The 18,226-nt window shown below is 36.4% G+C and overlaps 1 protein-coding gene across 1 annotated transcript in view; it reads right to left on the bottom strand.

The window, feature by feature from the left end:
• CNTN1 (contactin 1) overlaps positions 1 to 18,226 on the bottom strand; it is a 261,980-nt gene that overhangs the window by 54,032 nt on the left and 189,722 nt on the right. Inside the window, exons 8-14 of the mRNA XM_074870366.1 lie at positions 17,868 to 17,964; positions 17,534 to 17,715; positions 16,212 to 16,336; positions 14,134 to 14,251; positions 12,337 to 12,487; positions 11,718 to 11,845; positions 8,898 to 9,073 (exon numbers count right to left, since the gene is read on the bottom strand). Coding sequence (XP_074726467.1) covers positions 8,898 to 9,073; positions 11,718 to 11,845; positions 12,337 to 12,487; positions 14,134 to 14,251; positions 16,212 to 16,336; positions 17,534 to 17,715; positions 17,868 to 17,964 — 977 coding nt within the window. The remainder of the gene's footprint in view (positions 1 to 8,897; positions 9,074 to 11,717; positions 11,846 to 12,336; positions 12,488 to 14,133; positions 14,252 to 16,211; positions 16,337 to 17,533; positions 17,716 to 17,867; positions 17,965 to 18,226) is intronic.

Genomic DNA, 18,226 nt, shown 5'->3' with positions numbered 1-18,226 from the left:
AGTACTCACTAATTCCTATGTTAGCACTTTAATTAAAATACTTCCTTATATTTATTAATGATGTGCCCATATACTTGTTCTAACATTAATTTCCCATATGGGAACTTGGTCTTAAAACCTATCGATGAAAAACAGATGGGAAAATGTAACATGATTTAAAAATCAACAACCCATAGATGTGGAATCGTATCTTGTTGGTTCAGAAGGTCTCCTGTAGAGCAAGGTTTTATGCAGTTGGTGATGAAGCTCTCCATACCTCAGAAGAAGCCTAAGTTCTTGGTGGTAAAAGAAGAGCTTACAAAGCAAATAAAGAGCATGGGCATCAGCAAATTCTGTCCACAAATTAGATATGAATGCACTGTATGTTTTCATTCAAAAACCTCAGCTTGGCTAAGTTTAAAAATGCCTTCCTTAACTCAGAGAAAACTGATTCACAGACTGGAAATAGTGATAGCAGTACTGAGGGATGTTCCAAGGGTATCTGTGGTTCACCACTCAGTTATTTACCAAGTTTCAAGCAAAGACTTTCATCATATGAACCCTATATTTAAGCTTTAATAGTGATGTCAAAAATAGCATTGTACGACCTGTTTCTGAGATTCACTGTTCTCTTCTGACTATCACCTTTGCCAGTGCACTAAATTACTGAAAAACCATCAGAACATGCCCCTGTGTGATCAAAAATCATTTACAGGAATCTAGTCTTTTGACTGAAAGCAGTATCTGCTTCTGTTGGGACCTCAGAGACAATAACAGAACTTTCATTAGTATGAAGCTAACAAGCCCTTTGTAATAATACAACTAAGTTGACAGAAATAGATGAACCTGGTAAGCAGAGTCTTTTTTAATTCAGGTTTGAAAACTAGACATCTGAGCTTCAGAGTTGCTTAACACACAGTGGAGGTAAGATGATAAGAGAACCGATAAAGAAGTAATGTGGAAGAGATAGGACTCTTAGTGATTACATCAGCTTTTCCAAAGCTAGTAATAATTTAAAACATCTTTTTCTATTACTTGTACCTAAAATTATTAACTCTAAGTGAATTCACGTGAATTGTTTTGTTCCTGCCTGTAGAGGATCTGCTATGTGGTAGATGCAAGTAGAACAGATAATCCAACAGCTGTTGACGAATGTTAATGTGATTATAGCTGTTTTCCTGATATTGAGATCAGAGATGACATGGGGACAACACCACCAATGCAGCTCTATTGTCTCAATCCTATTCACACAAGAGATTATTTCACTTTGTTTTATAAGCCATGGCTGGCATGGAAGTTACGGGTAAATAAAAAACCGAGCAGGATAACGATGAGAGTCATTCCCACTGAAGAATCTCTTCCTTCAGTGAACTATATTTATATGTAAAGGAAGTACAGCGCTAATTCTACCCCTGAAATGTGGACTGGGAAATATTTCCAACAAATATATTTTTCTTCCCCATTCAGCATACCGCTAAGAATGCCTGAGGACACTGTGCTTTGTACCAGCATCCCTGTGGTGATATGCCCTGTTATTTAATTTCCTACAGCAGAAAAAGCCTAGGTACTTGTTGACTTGTTGACTTACACTCATGGCTCACAACTTTACAGCTGATGATGAAAATTCACACTGCAAACTACATTTCTCTGAGTAGTGCTCACATCTGACTTTCTCAGCTCCTGCTACGTAACTAGGGGTGGTATATGGATTCTGGTAGTTTGTGAAGTCTCACAAGCACATAAAATTACAGTCAACTGATTTTGCATTGTATTTTTTTAAGTCTAGCACAGAAGTTGGCATATCTTGATCCTCTAAACAGACTACATTTCTTTGTGCTGGAAATAGCACTGTGGATTAATAATAGGTTTCCTCAAAGGCTTCTGTCAGAGCTAACTGCTCGTTGGCTTCATCATCAGACTATGTCTTCTTCTTTCCTTCCCCTCCTTGCTTTTAACCACTGACTCCATCCATCTCATTCCATGCTCACTACGTTACTATTAGGCCCTAGCCTCTAAATTTTACCCCAAACCTAGCCAAAATAAGTGATTTCCAACTCACTCATGTCTAAAGTGTCTCCCTAATACATCAAGGCACTGAAAGCAACATACTGAGACAATGCCTTTGGAGAGTCCTGCAACTTTTTTTCATAAAAAGCAGTAGCTCAGCTGATTTGCTTGGCCATGCTTCATGCTTCACCTGCCCCCTCAATATATTCAGCAAATTGTACTGAATGAGCTCACTGTGATGCTGTCTCCCAGGTTTTGTTCCAATCCATACACAGCCTCTTCTTCCTCATCAGTGGGTAACTACGCTTTCTTATCTAAACATTTTTCTCTAATTCTTCAGTTCTCCTCCTAAAGTTTCTATTGATTTCCTGTCATATAGCGGTAGCTAGACTCCACACTGCAAGGAGGATTGCCAGGCGAAGCAGTGAGGAAAAATTAAAATCTTCATATCTTTTCCGCTGCAGAAAACTGTGGAATGCACAAGGAGATATTTATACAATAAAACTAAGTGTCTACTCGGTACTATGTTGAAGCAGGAGCATGTAGTAAAACACCTTTGTCTACCATGTCCAGCCAAGGAACTGCAAATTATAATAATTTACAAAAAACAAGCAGGTATTAAGCTATACTCCTCTAATAGGATTTTTATAGTCCAACTTATTCTCTGTGGTTTACAAAAACAGCTGTTTCAGAGAACCTTCCTTTTTGGCAAATGCTGTCTCCAATCTAGAATTTATCTCACCCATTTTAGACATCTGTAGCATGGATTTTGGTATCTGAACTAACCACCTTTTACAGTCAAAGTGAAGAAACAGGCCCTTCCATGTGTGATTTACTTTAATGTAAAGTAACTGCCTGGCCACACATCTCCAGAATATTATGAATGTGGTCCTAGAACACTGCAAAGCTTTCTGTACTTTGGAGAGGAATAAAGTAAGAATAATAATATTTGCATAAGGAAAAAAAAGCTTTTGAGAATACAGTGAAGTCCATGCTATTGAAGGTTAACTGTATGATGGTTGCAGGGACACCAGCACAAGTTACACACAGACAGCTTGGATTCAGAAATGACTTCAAAGCTAAACAGAGCCTGAGCTATGAGCCCTGCAAGTTCTGGGCTGAAAATGTTTGGTTGTCTCTGTACCATGTCCCTGAACCTATGAACACTGGAAAGCACACTGTGGATTCAGCAGGTCTTAATTCCTGCTCAGTAGCAGTCATGACACAGGTGTGTCAGCATCATCCTGAACAATGCTCCTCATTATGTGAGAGCTCTTTAGTTGGGTGCAATGCTATGCAATGTCCAGCATCAACAAAGACACCCTTCTCTCCTGTGAACTCCCCAGAAAAGATTCCCTACCAATTCTGAAAGAAATTCCATCATTAAAGCTGCTGGTAAGGTAAATCATTCCTAAATGTTCAAATGAAATGATTTGACAATTCTCAGAGTGTTAAGATTCCTATTTTGATGGAAATTAGAAAGAACAAAGCATAAAGTTCTATGATACACTTTCTAAAATAACATCATTCTTGCTGGTACTAAGCTTTGGTCCAATACCTTAAATCGTTATTTCAAACACTGGAGTTTCTGCTTGTGGTGAAAGGTGCTGATATCCCATTAGACAAATAATTGTCCACCAGACTATAAATGTATTGGCTGAGCAAAATACTGCTGCCTACTTTCAACATGCCGTACCATCTCTGATACACTTAATTTAACTGTATTTTTTTACACAACTATATTAAACCATCACAGAATCACACAGTAGGTGAAGTCAGAAGGGCTTTCTGATGTGTCTTGTCCAAGGTCCCTGCTCAAAGCAGGGTCAACTGGAACGGGTTGCTCAGGGCCTTCTTCAGTCCAAATATTTTGAATAACTCTATATAAGAGACTCTATAGCCTCTTGAGGCAACCTGTTCCAATGTCTGACCACCTTCACAATGAAAAGGTTTTCCTTATGTTTAATCAGAATTTCCTGTTTTTTTCAGTTGCTGACCATCACCTCTTGTCCACTCACTGGGTGCTAATGAGAAGAGTCTGGCTTCGTCTTCCTTAGTTCCCTCTCACCAGGTATTTATATGTGTTGACAAGATCCTCCTGAGCTTTCTCTTCTGAAGGCTACATAATCCCAGCTCCCTCATACGTCAGATGCTTCAAACTATTAATCATCTCAATCCTACCACTGAGAAGTTCAGCAGAGGGTTTGAGGGCATGCGTCTTTGATTCTTTTCCTTTTACAATAGGAACAAAATGATTGCTTTCTACTTTTCAACATTTTTAAAATACAAAGTGTGAATTTCACAACAAAACTCAAGAAACCAAGAATTTTTGACATGCAAAAATTTCAAGAGAATTCCAAAATTCTCACAACTGAAAAAAAAGTCATTTATCTTAAAAAAAAAAAAAAAAAGGCAATGAGCTGCAAATTTCTCTTATAAATAGTCCTGGTGACTCCCAATTTTGCACCTACCATTTGGGAATTCTGTTTTTTGCTGGTTTTGTTTTTGCAGAGGGGAGGGGAACTCAACATCTCAAGTGGGGCTCCATGGAATGTTTTTTTTGATAAATTATGATCACAAAGCAGCATGAAGACTTGAAGCTATCTGATGTAAAAATAAGGATAGTATCTTCTGGGGGATGTAAAAAACACACTGGATGCCAAGAACAGAACTTACAAACCACTTCAGTAATGTACTTTAAATGATTTGGATATTACATGATAGGGTGATAAAAGCCTGCATTTTGGTAGGTGTGAAAGGGTCTCAGGTACCCAAATAAAGTTTTTCCTTATTTTGATAATCTCACTGCTAATATGAGAAAACATGAGCAAGCAACAAGTCAACTGTCTCTATGTCAAAATTTATTGTTCAGCCTTATTTTATTTTTCAATCACCACATCCTCTTTCTGTTAATTGTTATAAAAGAAAGCTATTTGCAAGCAGGCTAAGTTCCTGAACACTTGTATGGCAATTTAATTTAGTTTAATAAAGATAAAATGTTGAGAAAAATATCAGGGCTTCAGGTTCACAACCTATAAACAATGTAGCAAACAGGAATATTGATGGTATGGAAAGTATTTTAAAATGTATGCATGTCTATATGTGTCTAAGACTATTACAGCCTACATTTGGACTCTTCCTAAGTGTATATACAAGTTTCTGACTTGAATCAGTTAAATTACGGAGTTCCTCTCCCTGACTATCCATACAACTGGACTAGCGTGGCTCGAAAAGTATAAAACAAAGTTACACACCTTCACATATTAAAGAGAATTTTTTGTAATAAACTTAAAAGAATATACTTATTTGGATGGTATACATTTTTAAAATATATATTAAAAATAAACATTTCAATCTTTAAATATACATGACAAAAAACAGATCCATAAATAACAAATGACTGAGGAAAAACAGATCCATAAATAACAAATGACTGAGGAACAGAGGAACAACGAATACATATATGACCTAGGATCAGAGGAACAACCATATATAAGGTCAAAAGCAAACAATTTAATAGTAAGATTTCAAAGACTCCATTTGACTCTTCAAAAGCTAACCAATGAATATATATATTTCATTTTAAATATCCCTGTCATAGGAAATCAAAACAGCACTGACAAATGTTCTTTTGATAAATGAGACTTAGTACTAATGCAATGCAAATTAATTTTGCCTTCAGCAAATGATGGAGATTCCAAAGCTTCCATTTAAAGAAAGAAGACTTATGCACGTATTTACATGAATTTCATTAGCATTCCATTATGTGTGACAACAATATTAGTATTATTTTGAGAACTGAAGTACTGTGGCTGTATCAAGTTTCAGCATGTTGATCTCCACTGTCACAGAAATTAATAGTCATATTATCAAGAAGACAGATGAGGATCCTTCATCAACAGGAAATTATAGCACAGAAAGGATGCATTACATATCCAGTAATTTTAATATTCATGATGGAATATTTTTTTCTTTTATGTTTGTGAAGGGTTGGGTGGCAGCATGGGACTCTACTGCTTCAAGCCCAGCAGTTAGGGCTGCTGCTGTCAAATGCACAACAGCTCACACCTTTGCATCGGAAAAAGCCTGCGCAAACCTGCCACCCAGTGACTTGAGCTCAGAACTGCCAGAGGTGGAAGCAGTAGGCAGGAGAATATTTCTTTGCTCACACAGGAAGGAAAAAAACCTCCTTAATGTAAGAATGCAGTAATATATGAATGGAACAGAAATACTGAAAGTGCATATTCCTCCTAATTACATTCTATAAAAACCTTTGTTGGATTAGTTTAATTTGTTAAAAATTCTGCATTTGTTATTAATTAAGTGCTGAATCGCCGAATAATGACAAATCACAATTCCAGACTTCAAACGTAATCCTGCTGTCCCCTCTGTCCTGACTGATGAAGACTGAGCTGCCCATGGAAGAGGAACAGAGATTATCTGTACTTGCTTTGCATTTGAAAGCCCAGAACTAAGGCTTAGGAATGCAAAACAAAAAGCAGGCCCTGCTAAAATAATTTCTACCTGTATTGATCATGTGCAAAAGGAACACAACAAACCAAGAAATATCTTTCAGGAAGATGGAGTTACACACGGACAAATAAATTAATTGATGTTTCGATCTAACCTACTTAACTTTAACCATCTAAGTGAATTAAGAGTTAGTCACTCTTCAGCTACTTCTGCACTCTGTGGAGTATCCACCTCTGTCATCTATTGAAAGAGGAAATCTTCCAGCATTAAGATTCAACATCAACATGAAGTGAACCACCTCTTTCTCTCTCTCTCTGCAGACCATATAAGGTCTGGAAAGACCAAGCTAGCCTAGCAAATCTAGGCTAATATCAAGAACTTCAATAAAGTATCTAAAATATTGCAGAGTCAATCAGAACTTAGGATCAGGATATCCAGGACCACTGCTATCTGGAAGATGAAACAGGTGGCTGGGAACCTAAATACTCAGTCAATCTTCACAGAGAATTACACCCTACACACTTGCTGAGGCCTTTATTTGGCCCCAGATTTGTTCACTTGAAGTGCTTTGCTAGAAGTTGCCCTAAAATTTAAATCGCATTTCAGAATTAAATTTCCCCTAAAAGAAAAAAAATCCAATTTCCTTCTATTTCATTATTACGAGGAAAACCCAAAAGTGCATGTCAATGATACAAAAACTTTTGTTCAACATATTACTGACAGATGGAGAAAGTTCAAGTTCCTTTCTCTTGCATTACAAAGTCCACTGGTAAAGGCATTTTTACCTTCCTTCCATACTAAAATCACTGATTCACCAACACTTTCAGCCTGATTTTCTGTTTCATGGAACACAATTTCTTCGTGTGACTTCTGTCAGGTAGCTAAAAGCAATTAGCTACATAAAATTTGACAAAAAAAAGGGTGGTTTTATTTGTTCTTTTACAAGGAATACATTTAATGGGGCTTTACTCTTTAGGATCTTATTTTGACTGACACTCAGACTCATTCCAGCCTTCATCTAAGGACAAACTAATGTCATTAGAAGGCTGTTCAAGCTTTTTCGATGTACTCCTAGGCACTGATTAGTACTGAAGTGTAAATATAAACCTATCAAAAGCATGGCTTAATAGCCACATGCAGGAAGTGTTCTGAATGATGCTAGTGTACTAGTGTAGATCTACATATTTTGTAACTCCTGAAGCAACGCAAAATATACTGCAAACTACTTACTACCCTGTTACTAAGTTTGGATATAGACTTTTGGAGGTTTATTGCAGAAAGGGCTTTATGTCTTTGGATATCAATGGATATCAATGTTTTTCAGCTGATCTTAGCATACTCTTACTGGCTTGTTGGATAAGGACTTGCTCTCACTGAAAGACGTTTACAACTCAGAAAATGAGCAGACTGAGGCAACTCTGACTCCTCAAAGGACGGTTTTGTTCCAAATCAGAGTGGAATAGTTATGCTTGAAACATCTTCCCACACGGAGATAAACAGACATTGAAAAAGAAAGCGAGAAAAAGAATCTCTTGGTCCATGCAAAATCAAATAATATTGCCAGCCTAAGAGAAAGACTCTGCAGGAGGTACTGTTACATCATTTTGAACACGGAGCTGAAACTGAACATGGCCCCTGATGTTCCCAGACACTACAGGCACCATTATCAACCTTTTCTTTCCACATCCACAGTTCCTCTTGGGAGCACAAAAACAAAGGTATCTAAATTTGAAGATTTTTGTATCATTTAAACCCAGAACAACAGAATAAATATATACACATGTGGGCAACCACTCTGAGGTTGTTGTTGAATATTAGGTAAATAGCATGTGATTAGACATAACCAGAAGGGATTTCTACTGGAGGTATTAATTTTGAGTAAGCCTGATGGAAGACTGTAAAAAGATAACCATACATGCAAACATGAAAGATCTATGATTACTCTTTCTATGTGCCAAAATGAGTGTCTTTGTATTAACTTGTTTAGCCTTCACACAAACTCTTCTTGCTCAGTGTTTACAGACTGTTTGGCTCCTACCCACCATCTGGCCCAGTCTTGTGCCAAATTCCAGAAATGTTGATGAGAAAAACATGGGTAAGTAAAAGTGAATGCATATGCACACTTTTTCCAAGATAATTTGCACCCTGTTTACCATCAGACTACCTACTTACCAGCTATATTCACTATTAATCAGAGTGCGATTTAACCGAGGTACGAAAATACTTACGTCAATTTAGATACCTGATTTCAGATATCTACCTGCAAGGGTCTCCATGTCTGTAAGACATCTAAATTGTAATTTTATTTTATGTTCTTAGCCTACTGCATCTTTCTAGACCTGAACCAACACAACAGAAAAGTGTAACAGAAAAGACAGCTATTCATAGTAAAGAAAACTGGGCTTTCATGTATTAAATAAGGATCTATAGTATCTTACCATAACATTTCTTTCATAATGTTCGTGCTCTTTCTCAAAATCTATTACAAAGCCATTTAGAGACCAAATAAATGTCAGGTCTAATGTGGGATCATGGGATGCAATGCACTGCATGGTAGCATTCTCTCCAACGGTGACATCAACATTCAACGGAGCTAAAGTAATCCTTGTAGCTTCTGTGAAGTTAACAGCAAACATGGAAAATTCCAATAAATAAATGTTTATCCAAATGTAAGCTCAGTTCCATAACTGTTTAATTATACATTAAACTGCTCCCTCAAACTCTACTTTACACGGTATTCATGCAGCTACATTTCAAAGGACCAAACTAAAGAGAAGAAATTAAACTTTTTACAATTGAAATGTCTAACGTCTATTTATCTGTCCTTTGAAAATGTCTGTGTTTCAAGTCTCTGAATCACATTACTGACTATTTAAAACTATTTTTATTCATTGACTATATCTCAGGTAGAGAGAAGACAGATGATGAATCTTATGTGACTTGTGTTGCATTTCTTGTTTTAATTATAATATTTTTTATGTTTTAAAACCTGTCTCTTTAACAAATGGAAAGTTCTACTCAGTTGTCAGGCTGAGTCAGATTCCATTAGAGCATTGCAGGGACTAAGATCTTAATTTATCTACTGAGAAACAATGTAATGGATGCAGAAGAAACTATGCAAATAGCTACATGTGGAAAGGAAAAGAAAATAATACAACAAAAGGAAGAAAGCTGTATATCCTCCAGCAATGTCTCTTATTATTACAGAAACAAAAGAAGGCTGAGCTCTCATGATACTTGCTGGAGATCTTGGTACATGCATCAAACTCATATGGCAAATTAGCAACACTGGAAGGGACTCACTGGATCACTGAGACCTGCTCCTTTTCTTTCAGAAATTATAATAAAACAAAAAGCCACAGAATATCTTCCTTATGCCATGACACATAATCTCTTTCCCACCAATATGAGAGTGGGAGTAAGGTACTAAAACCTGGAAGACAATAGCCATAAGAGAAGATCTATTGCTACTAGTTAAGACCTAGGTTTGGGCATGCTCCAAGGAGCACACTACACCCCACCATACACAGAGCAGCAAAAAATCCTCAATAAAGCCAACATTTCTTGTCCATCTGCCTTGGTGAGAAACCTTCCCCTGGATACTACTCTAAAATCTAAAACCTGGTTAATACTGAGAATATGAGAATGGCACAACTACTGGCTTCTGCAGAACGGAGTATCTCATAGTGCACTGGAGCAACCTGTTAACATCTGATCTCTAAAGTCCTAGCTACAGACACATGCTTAGGATAGCTGCTCCAGTCTAGCGTTGTACCTGTACATTCAGCATTTGGCTCTACCATACGTAATTTTCTAAATGTTTACATAAAGTACTCTACCAGTCTAAGAAGTTGTGGAAAGAGTGGTCCAGTGGCAGTGAGCAAACAGCATGGGGGAAAAACCATCAGACTTTACAGTGCCTGTCAGCTTCAGATTTAACTTTTTAATTTCCTGTAGTCATGCACAATGTCTGAGAAGTTTTATGGGCCACACAACGTGCTCAGGAATAGTATTTTCAAAGCATTCTTTGCAAGCCCTCATCATTGCACACAATATGAACATAATTTTGAAACATGTCATCTTGATCCTTCTGTTTCCACTGTGATGCAAGGGAGATGTTTTAGTCTTCTGGTTTTCCTTTTTAGATGAATCAGAGCAGAATTCTCCAAAATTTTAAGATTTTTTTATACTCAGTTCATAAGGTTTATAAACATATGGTTTAAGTGTTTCACTGTGTGGACTGAGTATGCAAATGTTCTTCATTATTTTAGAAGGTATGATATCACTATTAAGGGACTGGATGTTTATTTACATAACATTTCAAAATAATAAAATGCCTGAGGGTAATATTACGACATAGAAAACTGTCAAAGATGATAAAAAGTAACTGCAAACGTTAAACAAATCTGATTATTCAAAATAAAGCCTTACAATTCATTTGGTACAATAAATTTGGTATAAATCAGCCAGAAAAATGCTTTTATATGATCGGATTATACAGATAAATTCTTACATTAGTACATCAATATTGTGGCATTGAGCTGTCACATCCAGCATGATTTCTGGAACAGACATTAAGAAATACATTTGATAAATGACACTTCTACTATCAGAGATACTTGAAAGACATAGCTGTTCATGAATGTCATCCTTCCTGTCTGTATTCTACAGCTATTTAGTTATTTGACTTCAGATTTAAAATACACAATTAAGGATATCAGTATTCAATCAGTAAATACTAATACCCATAGAGGAAGAGAATTTAATAGTGCAATCATATGGCTATATGCCCCCATATTACAAATTTAATGCATGCTTCTTTAACTGCAATGCTCTCTCAGACTTGCTTACCCCACCAAAAAAAAAAAAAACCAAACCCAAACGGCTAAGGAAGGTCAGTAAAAGTTCCATTTCTCTGTTTGAGTCATGGGCCCAGAATTACACCTTAGCCTGAGCACTAAGCTACCAAATTGAGTGAATGCATCAAAATGTGTCAATGTAATGGATCAGAATTAATAATCTCTTATGGAAAAATCAACCCTGAAGACTGAGATACAGTCACAGAACTGGTGAAAACATACACAGTTTCTACTGAGCAATATGCTTTAAAAGCATCAATTCATTGTTTAATGAGCACTTAAATTAGAAAGCAAATATATAAAATGGCCTGCAAAAGTAATACAATTCTAGAACAAAAATCAGTGATATTGAATTAAGGGATTCTACCTGAGAGAAACTAATGCAATTTAGAGGTTTACCTGTCATTTCTAGAACACCAGTGCTATTAGCTTTTCCTCGATTATTTTCTGCAAAACAGGTATAGTGACCTTCATCCAGCTTTGTGATGTTGATAATTTCCAGGCTGCCGTCATCCCAGATACGTATGCTATTGAAAGCATAAAAAACACATCAAGAGACATTAGGTTTCCGTATTAGAAAGCAACACTTTCAGAATTGTCGTAAGTGAAAGGACAAACCACAAACATCTCTTGGAAGCTCACATCTAACTACTGCATTTATAAACACTCCTATAGTAAAAAATATTTAAATAGACTGTGGCATGACTAGACACCTCACGTTGCTGGAACAACTGAGTGTACTGTTATTCATTTGTAGTCATTCAAATATTTTTCTTACAGTTTTGTGATCTACTTCAAATTTGAAAGGCAAACAGCACCAAACAGACTGGCTAAAGTTGGATACCCTGCTAGCTATTTGGAGCCACACTGCTAGTAACATTTTGGCATATCATTTTCCTGAAATGACACATTCTCCTGCCCCTGAAATCTGCAAAAGTGAGAACTAGCCTACAGGATAAATAGAACCATAAGGCAGAATTTTTAATATTCACAGTGTCCATGAACAGTCAATACTAACCGGCTCCCATTTACAAGCAATTCTGTTCCTTTGCTCCATGAGAATTTTGGCTTAGGAGCGGCTTTAGGCTTGCATTCAATGATTACCCGTCCCCCTTTAGCTGCTAGGATTTTCTTCTTCATAGGGTTCAGTTCAAAAGTAGGAGGTGAAGCTGAAAGCAAAAATTAACACAAGTACTGCTGTTAGTAATTTTTCTGCAGAATACAATTTATTTGCAACATGAAGGCAAATGACAGAACTATTGACTTGTATACAAGTGTCCATTATTCAGTCCAGTGAGAAAAATATTAACGATACAGAGATATGGTGAGAAGTAGATGGTGACCTAAAAGAAACAGAAAAAATCATTATGTAGTTCTATGCTGTGTTATACCAGAGGTTTCTTTCTGTTGATTTCTGAACCTCCATCTAAGTTTAATCTAACAAGATCAAAGTCCCCAGAAATCAACAGAAAATTCCTCCCTTCCAAAGGCCTTTTGATCAGTCCTAACAAAATTTATATTCCTGAAGGACAATTTCTGTAAAAAGTTGCTCACTCACTCATACTTTCAAATAGTAGTTGGGTTTACTTTTCAGAGGTTTTAACCCCTGTCTAGCAACTTTAAGGTGCCCTTCTTCCTCTTTGTACTTTTCTGTTTGGCCCACTGGCCTTAGGTGCACTCTCAGATGTACAAGAGTAATGAGACATGACTATAGCAAGCACCACACTTATGTATCTGAGGTCAAACCTTTGCTTACTAATTTTCTCTTTATTTGTAAACAAATAAAAGAAAAAATGCTTTTAATTATTTTGCATCTCGGCGTACCATCACTGTTAATCATGCCAGCAACCGTGTGCATAGCTTGAGGAAACAGGGCTATTAGTTAATTACAGCAGTACAGAGAAAAAGTCTGATAAACATCCACATCTTGCCAACACTGAATTTTAAAAATGTGCATGTAAAAAGTGCTCATTTCTGGGTAAGCCAGGCTGGTAGTGAGTACATAGTAATGGAAGAACAGTCAAGGATGATGTATTGTTGTGCACTGGGTTGGGTAAGTCAAGAATAGTTTAGCTCTTGGGAAAGTCTGAAGGCAAGTGTGAGATGGAAAGAACCCAGGGTAACTACTGCAGGGAAATCTCCTAGGAAAGCCATGTCATACAGCCAGTACATCTATTCTAATGACATCAGTAAAAATGTAAGAGATTGTTTTAAGCCTGAGCACTCTGGATCTGAAAGGCAAACCTTCAACAGGGTGCTCCTTAGGAAAACACAAAGGATTAATATCTAGATGCAGTCATCAAATTGGGGCAGCTATATTGCACACAAACATTGCAGCTGGTCTGAATGGGTTGTAGAAGGCAAAAGCAAAGGAGAGAGAGAAGAGGAAGAGCTTCAAAGGCTTGGTGACTGACAACATGGTTTCTAAACCATGTGGGGATTTTGCCCCACAGAGAAGTGAGCTTAGGTAAGCAAAAAAGAAAACACTTCTCTATCTGTTTTACAAGCTTGAGAGTGGAGTCAGCAACTCTACTTGCTTCATTTAATTTCTGCACTACCAGTTCCTCCAAGGGGTAATGGCAGCAAGCAAACACCAGGAATAATACAGCAAACATTCTCCATAAATTAGTAACTTGATTCCTCAAGTCGTTGTCAAAACCCAGCTAGGGAGCTCAAATAAACCCCACCTCACCTAGATTCAGTGAGGGTTCTCAGCTTTATCCTCACAGGAATCTGTTACCAAACAATGCTTGCAAATATGACCGCTGTCTTACTCAAACCTGAAATAGTAAATAGAGCAAATAATCCCACTGACCCACAATCTTCAGTTCAGCATTTGCATAAATAATTCCATGCGTGTTTTCTGCTATACATTGGTACATGCCGGCATCGTCAAAGCTCAGACTTTGCATTCTTAGTTCACCTTTCCGGAACTAAAACACAGAATCAATAAAACAACAAGATATTCATACAGACTACATATGCTGAAGAATTCACACCCACCCACATTTCTTCTTTTTTTTTTTTTTTTAGTCACAGCGTTCAGAAGAGAGTCCCTCACACAACATTCAGGCACTGATGAGATTTTATTTTACCCATGTTATATTTCAGTCTTTGTGACAATGTGTTCACCTTCTCTTTTCAAAGAAAGATTCAGTGTCGACTGACATTTTTCTGGAAAATTCATAGCTGAGTGGCACTAGATACATCTATTCTTCAGTCCACTGTTAACCATACCAATGCAAACACTACTGATTCAGAAATAAGAAACAAGAAATGAAAGTCATTTTATGCACATAAGCTTTGTTTTGCCATGCTCAGTGTTCAGTATGTTTTATTGTATGCACATTGTTTTACAACAGTAAAAGGTCAAAGCAAGTTGTAATGAGGTAGGAGTTTTTCAGAGGATTCCTCTAGGAGATACTAAAAAATTTTGCATTATTTTGTTTTAATACAAAAAGAAAATGTAGTAAATCAAAATAAAGTACTTGATCTATTTCTAAAAAACTGTATAAAAATGCACAAAGTGCAGTGGGGTAATATGTAAATTAATCCGTTTTTGAAAGATCATGTTAATAAATCCTGTTTTCTTGTGAAAATCAAGCTGAAAAGCTTTGTATATGAGTTAACTGGAGTGCACAGAGTAGAGGAAGATTAAAAGAATACTATTTATTTGAAAAAATAATAGATTAAAGGAACCATATTTCCTGTACTGTTATATTGAAAAAGATTTAAATCAGAATTTTTATAAGAAATCTGTCTTGTGCTAAGTGAAATACCTAATTAAAAGTTATCTGATTTAGAAACAAGCCATATTCTCAGGGCATTTTAAATATTTTTGCTATTTTGCATTTGGAAATCATCTCATAATATTAAGATACAGCATAATCTTCTGGTGTACTACTGGAGGATTACACACCGCTTTCTGCAATCCAGTATGCAGCTTTTGCCAGTGAAAGACAAGTTCAGTGGGGACTGTCAATTCGTTTGCTAAATTACTTGTTTGTAATAACTACTGAAGCTAGAAAAGAGCATTGGTTTTTCTCATTTAAGCCATCTCCATATGGCAGATGGTGATATCCCTGTTCTCCCTCCAACCTCTCACATTTTTCTTAAGATACACAGCCAAAACAACGCTGCCTCATTGTCTTTTTTTGTTTGCCTGCCAAGATCAGTGTCACCACAGCTCAACAGATGCAGCATTACATTGTGCCCTCTTCCACTCTCTTTGTTTTTTAATAGCTCATCATACAGTATAAGCAATGGATATTAAAAATGTTATTGAAATGTCTGGACAGAAAATCTACTTTGTTTAAACAAAATATCCAATGCAATAAACCTAAATTATCAAAGGGTACTCATTTAAACTTCACGTCACCTAAAATAATGGAATTTTGCAATATTCTCTGGCTAGAAAAAATGAGAAAAAAGGACATGATATAGGAACACTGATAATTTAAAAATTACTCTTTCTTCTCTTGTCTCCACTGACTGTATTTTGTCTTACCTTTTTAAATAGACATGCATGTATAATGTGGTCAAAGGGATTATTTTTAGAGAAGTTCATAGACATTTTTTTTCCAGAGAGAAGAAAATAGCATTTACTTAAAAAGGCCTGGAGAAAGAGGGATATCCACCACCCTAACATGTGGTCAAAAGACAAGTTCATAACTCAGAGTTGAATATTACATAGCCTGAAGAAATGCATTTCAAAACTGCAGATTGAGATAAAACTTTAAAAAAAAAGATTTTAATGCCTAATGGAAGTGAAATCAGCAAATATTTGTACCATTATAATTAATTGTCTTTTACCCTTTTAATAGTGCATGCTTCAAAAAATTGTTTCCATCAGCTAATCAATCAATCCTGCGTTATCTATGGCAATATACTTACCGAGGCACCATTCTTCAACCACCTAATTGTTGGAATAGGCTTGCCCGTAGCTACACAAGGCCAGTATAGGTCGCTGCCTATATCCTTCTCTGTGTCATTGATATGTTCTACCCACTCAGGAGAGGCTGAAGAATGAAAAACATGTTGCCTTGTAAATATAGCAGATACATATTTAATCAGCATTATGTTCTGTTAATTCCACTGCTTCTTCCACGATACTTAACAGGCAACACAAAGTAACGATGATAACTCGGCAATGTACCACCAGCACAAGAAAAAATGAAGTGAAGATGTTTTTGTCTTACCATATAGACTCAAAATAATTTCAAACTACTTTTTATGATAAGAAAATATGAAATTGAAATAATGGTTCATGAATGTCCAAGGACATAAGACATTACCACTTACACTGACCTGTAGATTATACAATGTGGAAATTACTCAATAACACCATAAAAATAGCTAAATGGCATGAAATTGTGCAAAACCATGTATGTACTGAAAGGGTATCCAAGAAAATATTCTCTTGGTCCAGAGAAGGTATTTAAGAAATCAATATTGAAAATGCCCCAGCATTTTTGCTTTTGATAAGCAAACGAACCTATTTATTAGCTTTACCCATTACAAACAGTAACAACCTTCCCACACCAATTTTGATTTTATCCTACTGAAGTTCAAGCACTTAACTGGGAGTATTAACCCAGATGTTCAGTACAGTCAATGAAAAGAGACAGAAATCTTCTGAAGGTAATTCAGATGTTATGTACAACCTTTTAATGCCACAGTTTTGTGGCAGTCTCAGTTAAGGAGTCTGGTTACTTGGGATCATTCCATTATGAGCAGTAAAATACAATTTTTTTGTTCCCTCATTTAACCAAATGCATGAAGGGAAGGGACAGAGGCTTGAGGAATAAAGAACTGAGTGTAGCTAATAAGAGAGTTAGAAAAGACAAATGAAATGAGGAAAAAAAGAAAGCATAACAAACCTAATGGTCTCTTTTTCTTCCTGGAAGTTCTTTCACTTCAAGTACTCTCTCTATATTTAATTTCAATTATGCATAATTCTATTAATACTAACACACGTTACTGTTAAGGTGTATATACAGCTATCATAAGCAGGCAAACTGAGTAGTTTTTCAATTAATACACAAATGTTATGCCTGGCATTCAGTGCATGAATTTTGATTTTGCTCTATTAGCTTGAACAACAGTGTGTCAGGATGATCCTATGAGTCAGCACTGACATCAAGTGTGAAAACACAGGTATTTCCAACACAAGTAAAAGCGACATAGATTGTGAAGAATGAAATTGTTCTACCTACCTTGTACATAAATTCTTGCTTGATGTTTATCTTTTCCTTTATAGTTTTCAGCTTCACACTCATAAAGTCCTTCATCTTCATACTGAATATTGAAGATCTTAAGAACTGCACCAGACATGCTTATCTCAGCAGTGGCTGGCATGGGTTCAAGGTATTTACTCCATCTGAGTTCAGGAACCGGACTTGAAAAGGTACAGTAAAGTACAAATCAGCATGTTCAAGAACTGGCTGTTAAATTGCAGGCTACAAAAAAGTGTTTGATGATGAAACGTGTATTTTCATTCCCCTGAATGAAAGCAAATAGTGCTCTACACTAACTTTGAAACACACTTACTTTCCAAGAGCAAAACACTCCAGTGTAACATTTTGCCCCAGGAGAGCATACGTGTCCTTGAACTTCACCTTGATATCAGCAGGATACACTTTCGCACCTAAAATGAAAAAAGAGATTCTCAGAAAAGGCACAACAGAAAGGAACACAGCTTTTAAAACTTCCACAGTTCAAGAAAACCGTTCTTAAAATTCCAGACAAAATTGTTCTTTACAGTGAATAAATAGCCTGGCCATCCATGAAGTCTGATTTATCACTGAACTTTTAATAGTAAGGCAGAATTGTTTTACTCAGCAACTAGTTATCTTTCTCTGGACAGTAATGCCTAACATTTTTTACAGAACAATGCTTTAACATAAAGT

The sequence above is a fragment of the Strix uralensis genome, chromosome 5 (genome assembly GCF_047716275.1).
Source record: "Strix uralensis isolate ZFMK-TIS-50842 chromosome 5, bStrUra1, whole genome shotgun sequence".
In the NCBI taxonomy this organism is placed as follows: domain Eukaryota; kingdom Metazoa; phylum Chordata; class Aves; order Strigiformes; family Strigidae; genus Strix; species Strix uralensis.
The sequence above is the reverse complement of the archived record's forward strand: the minus strand, read 5'-3'. Positions and strand labels throughout refer to the sequence as shown.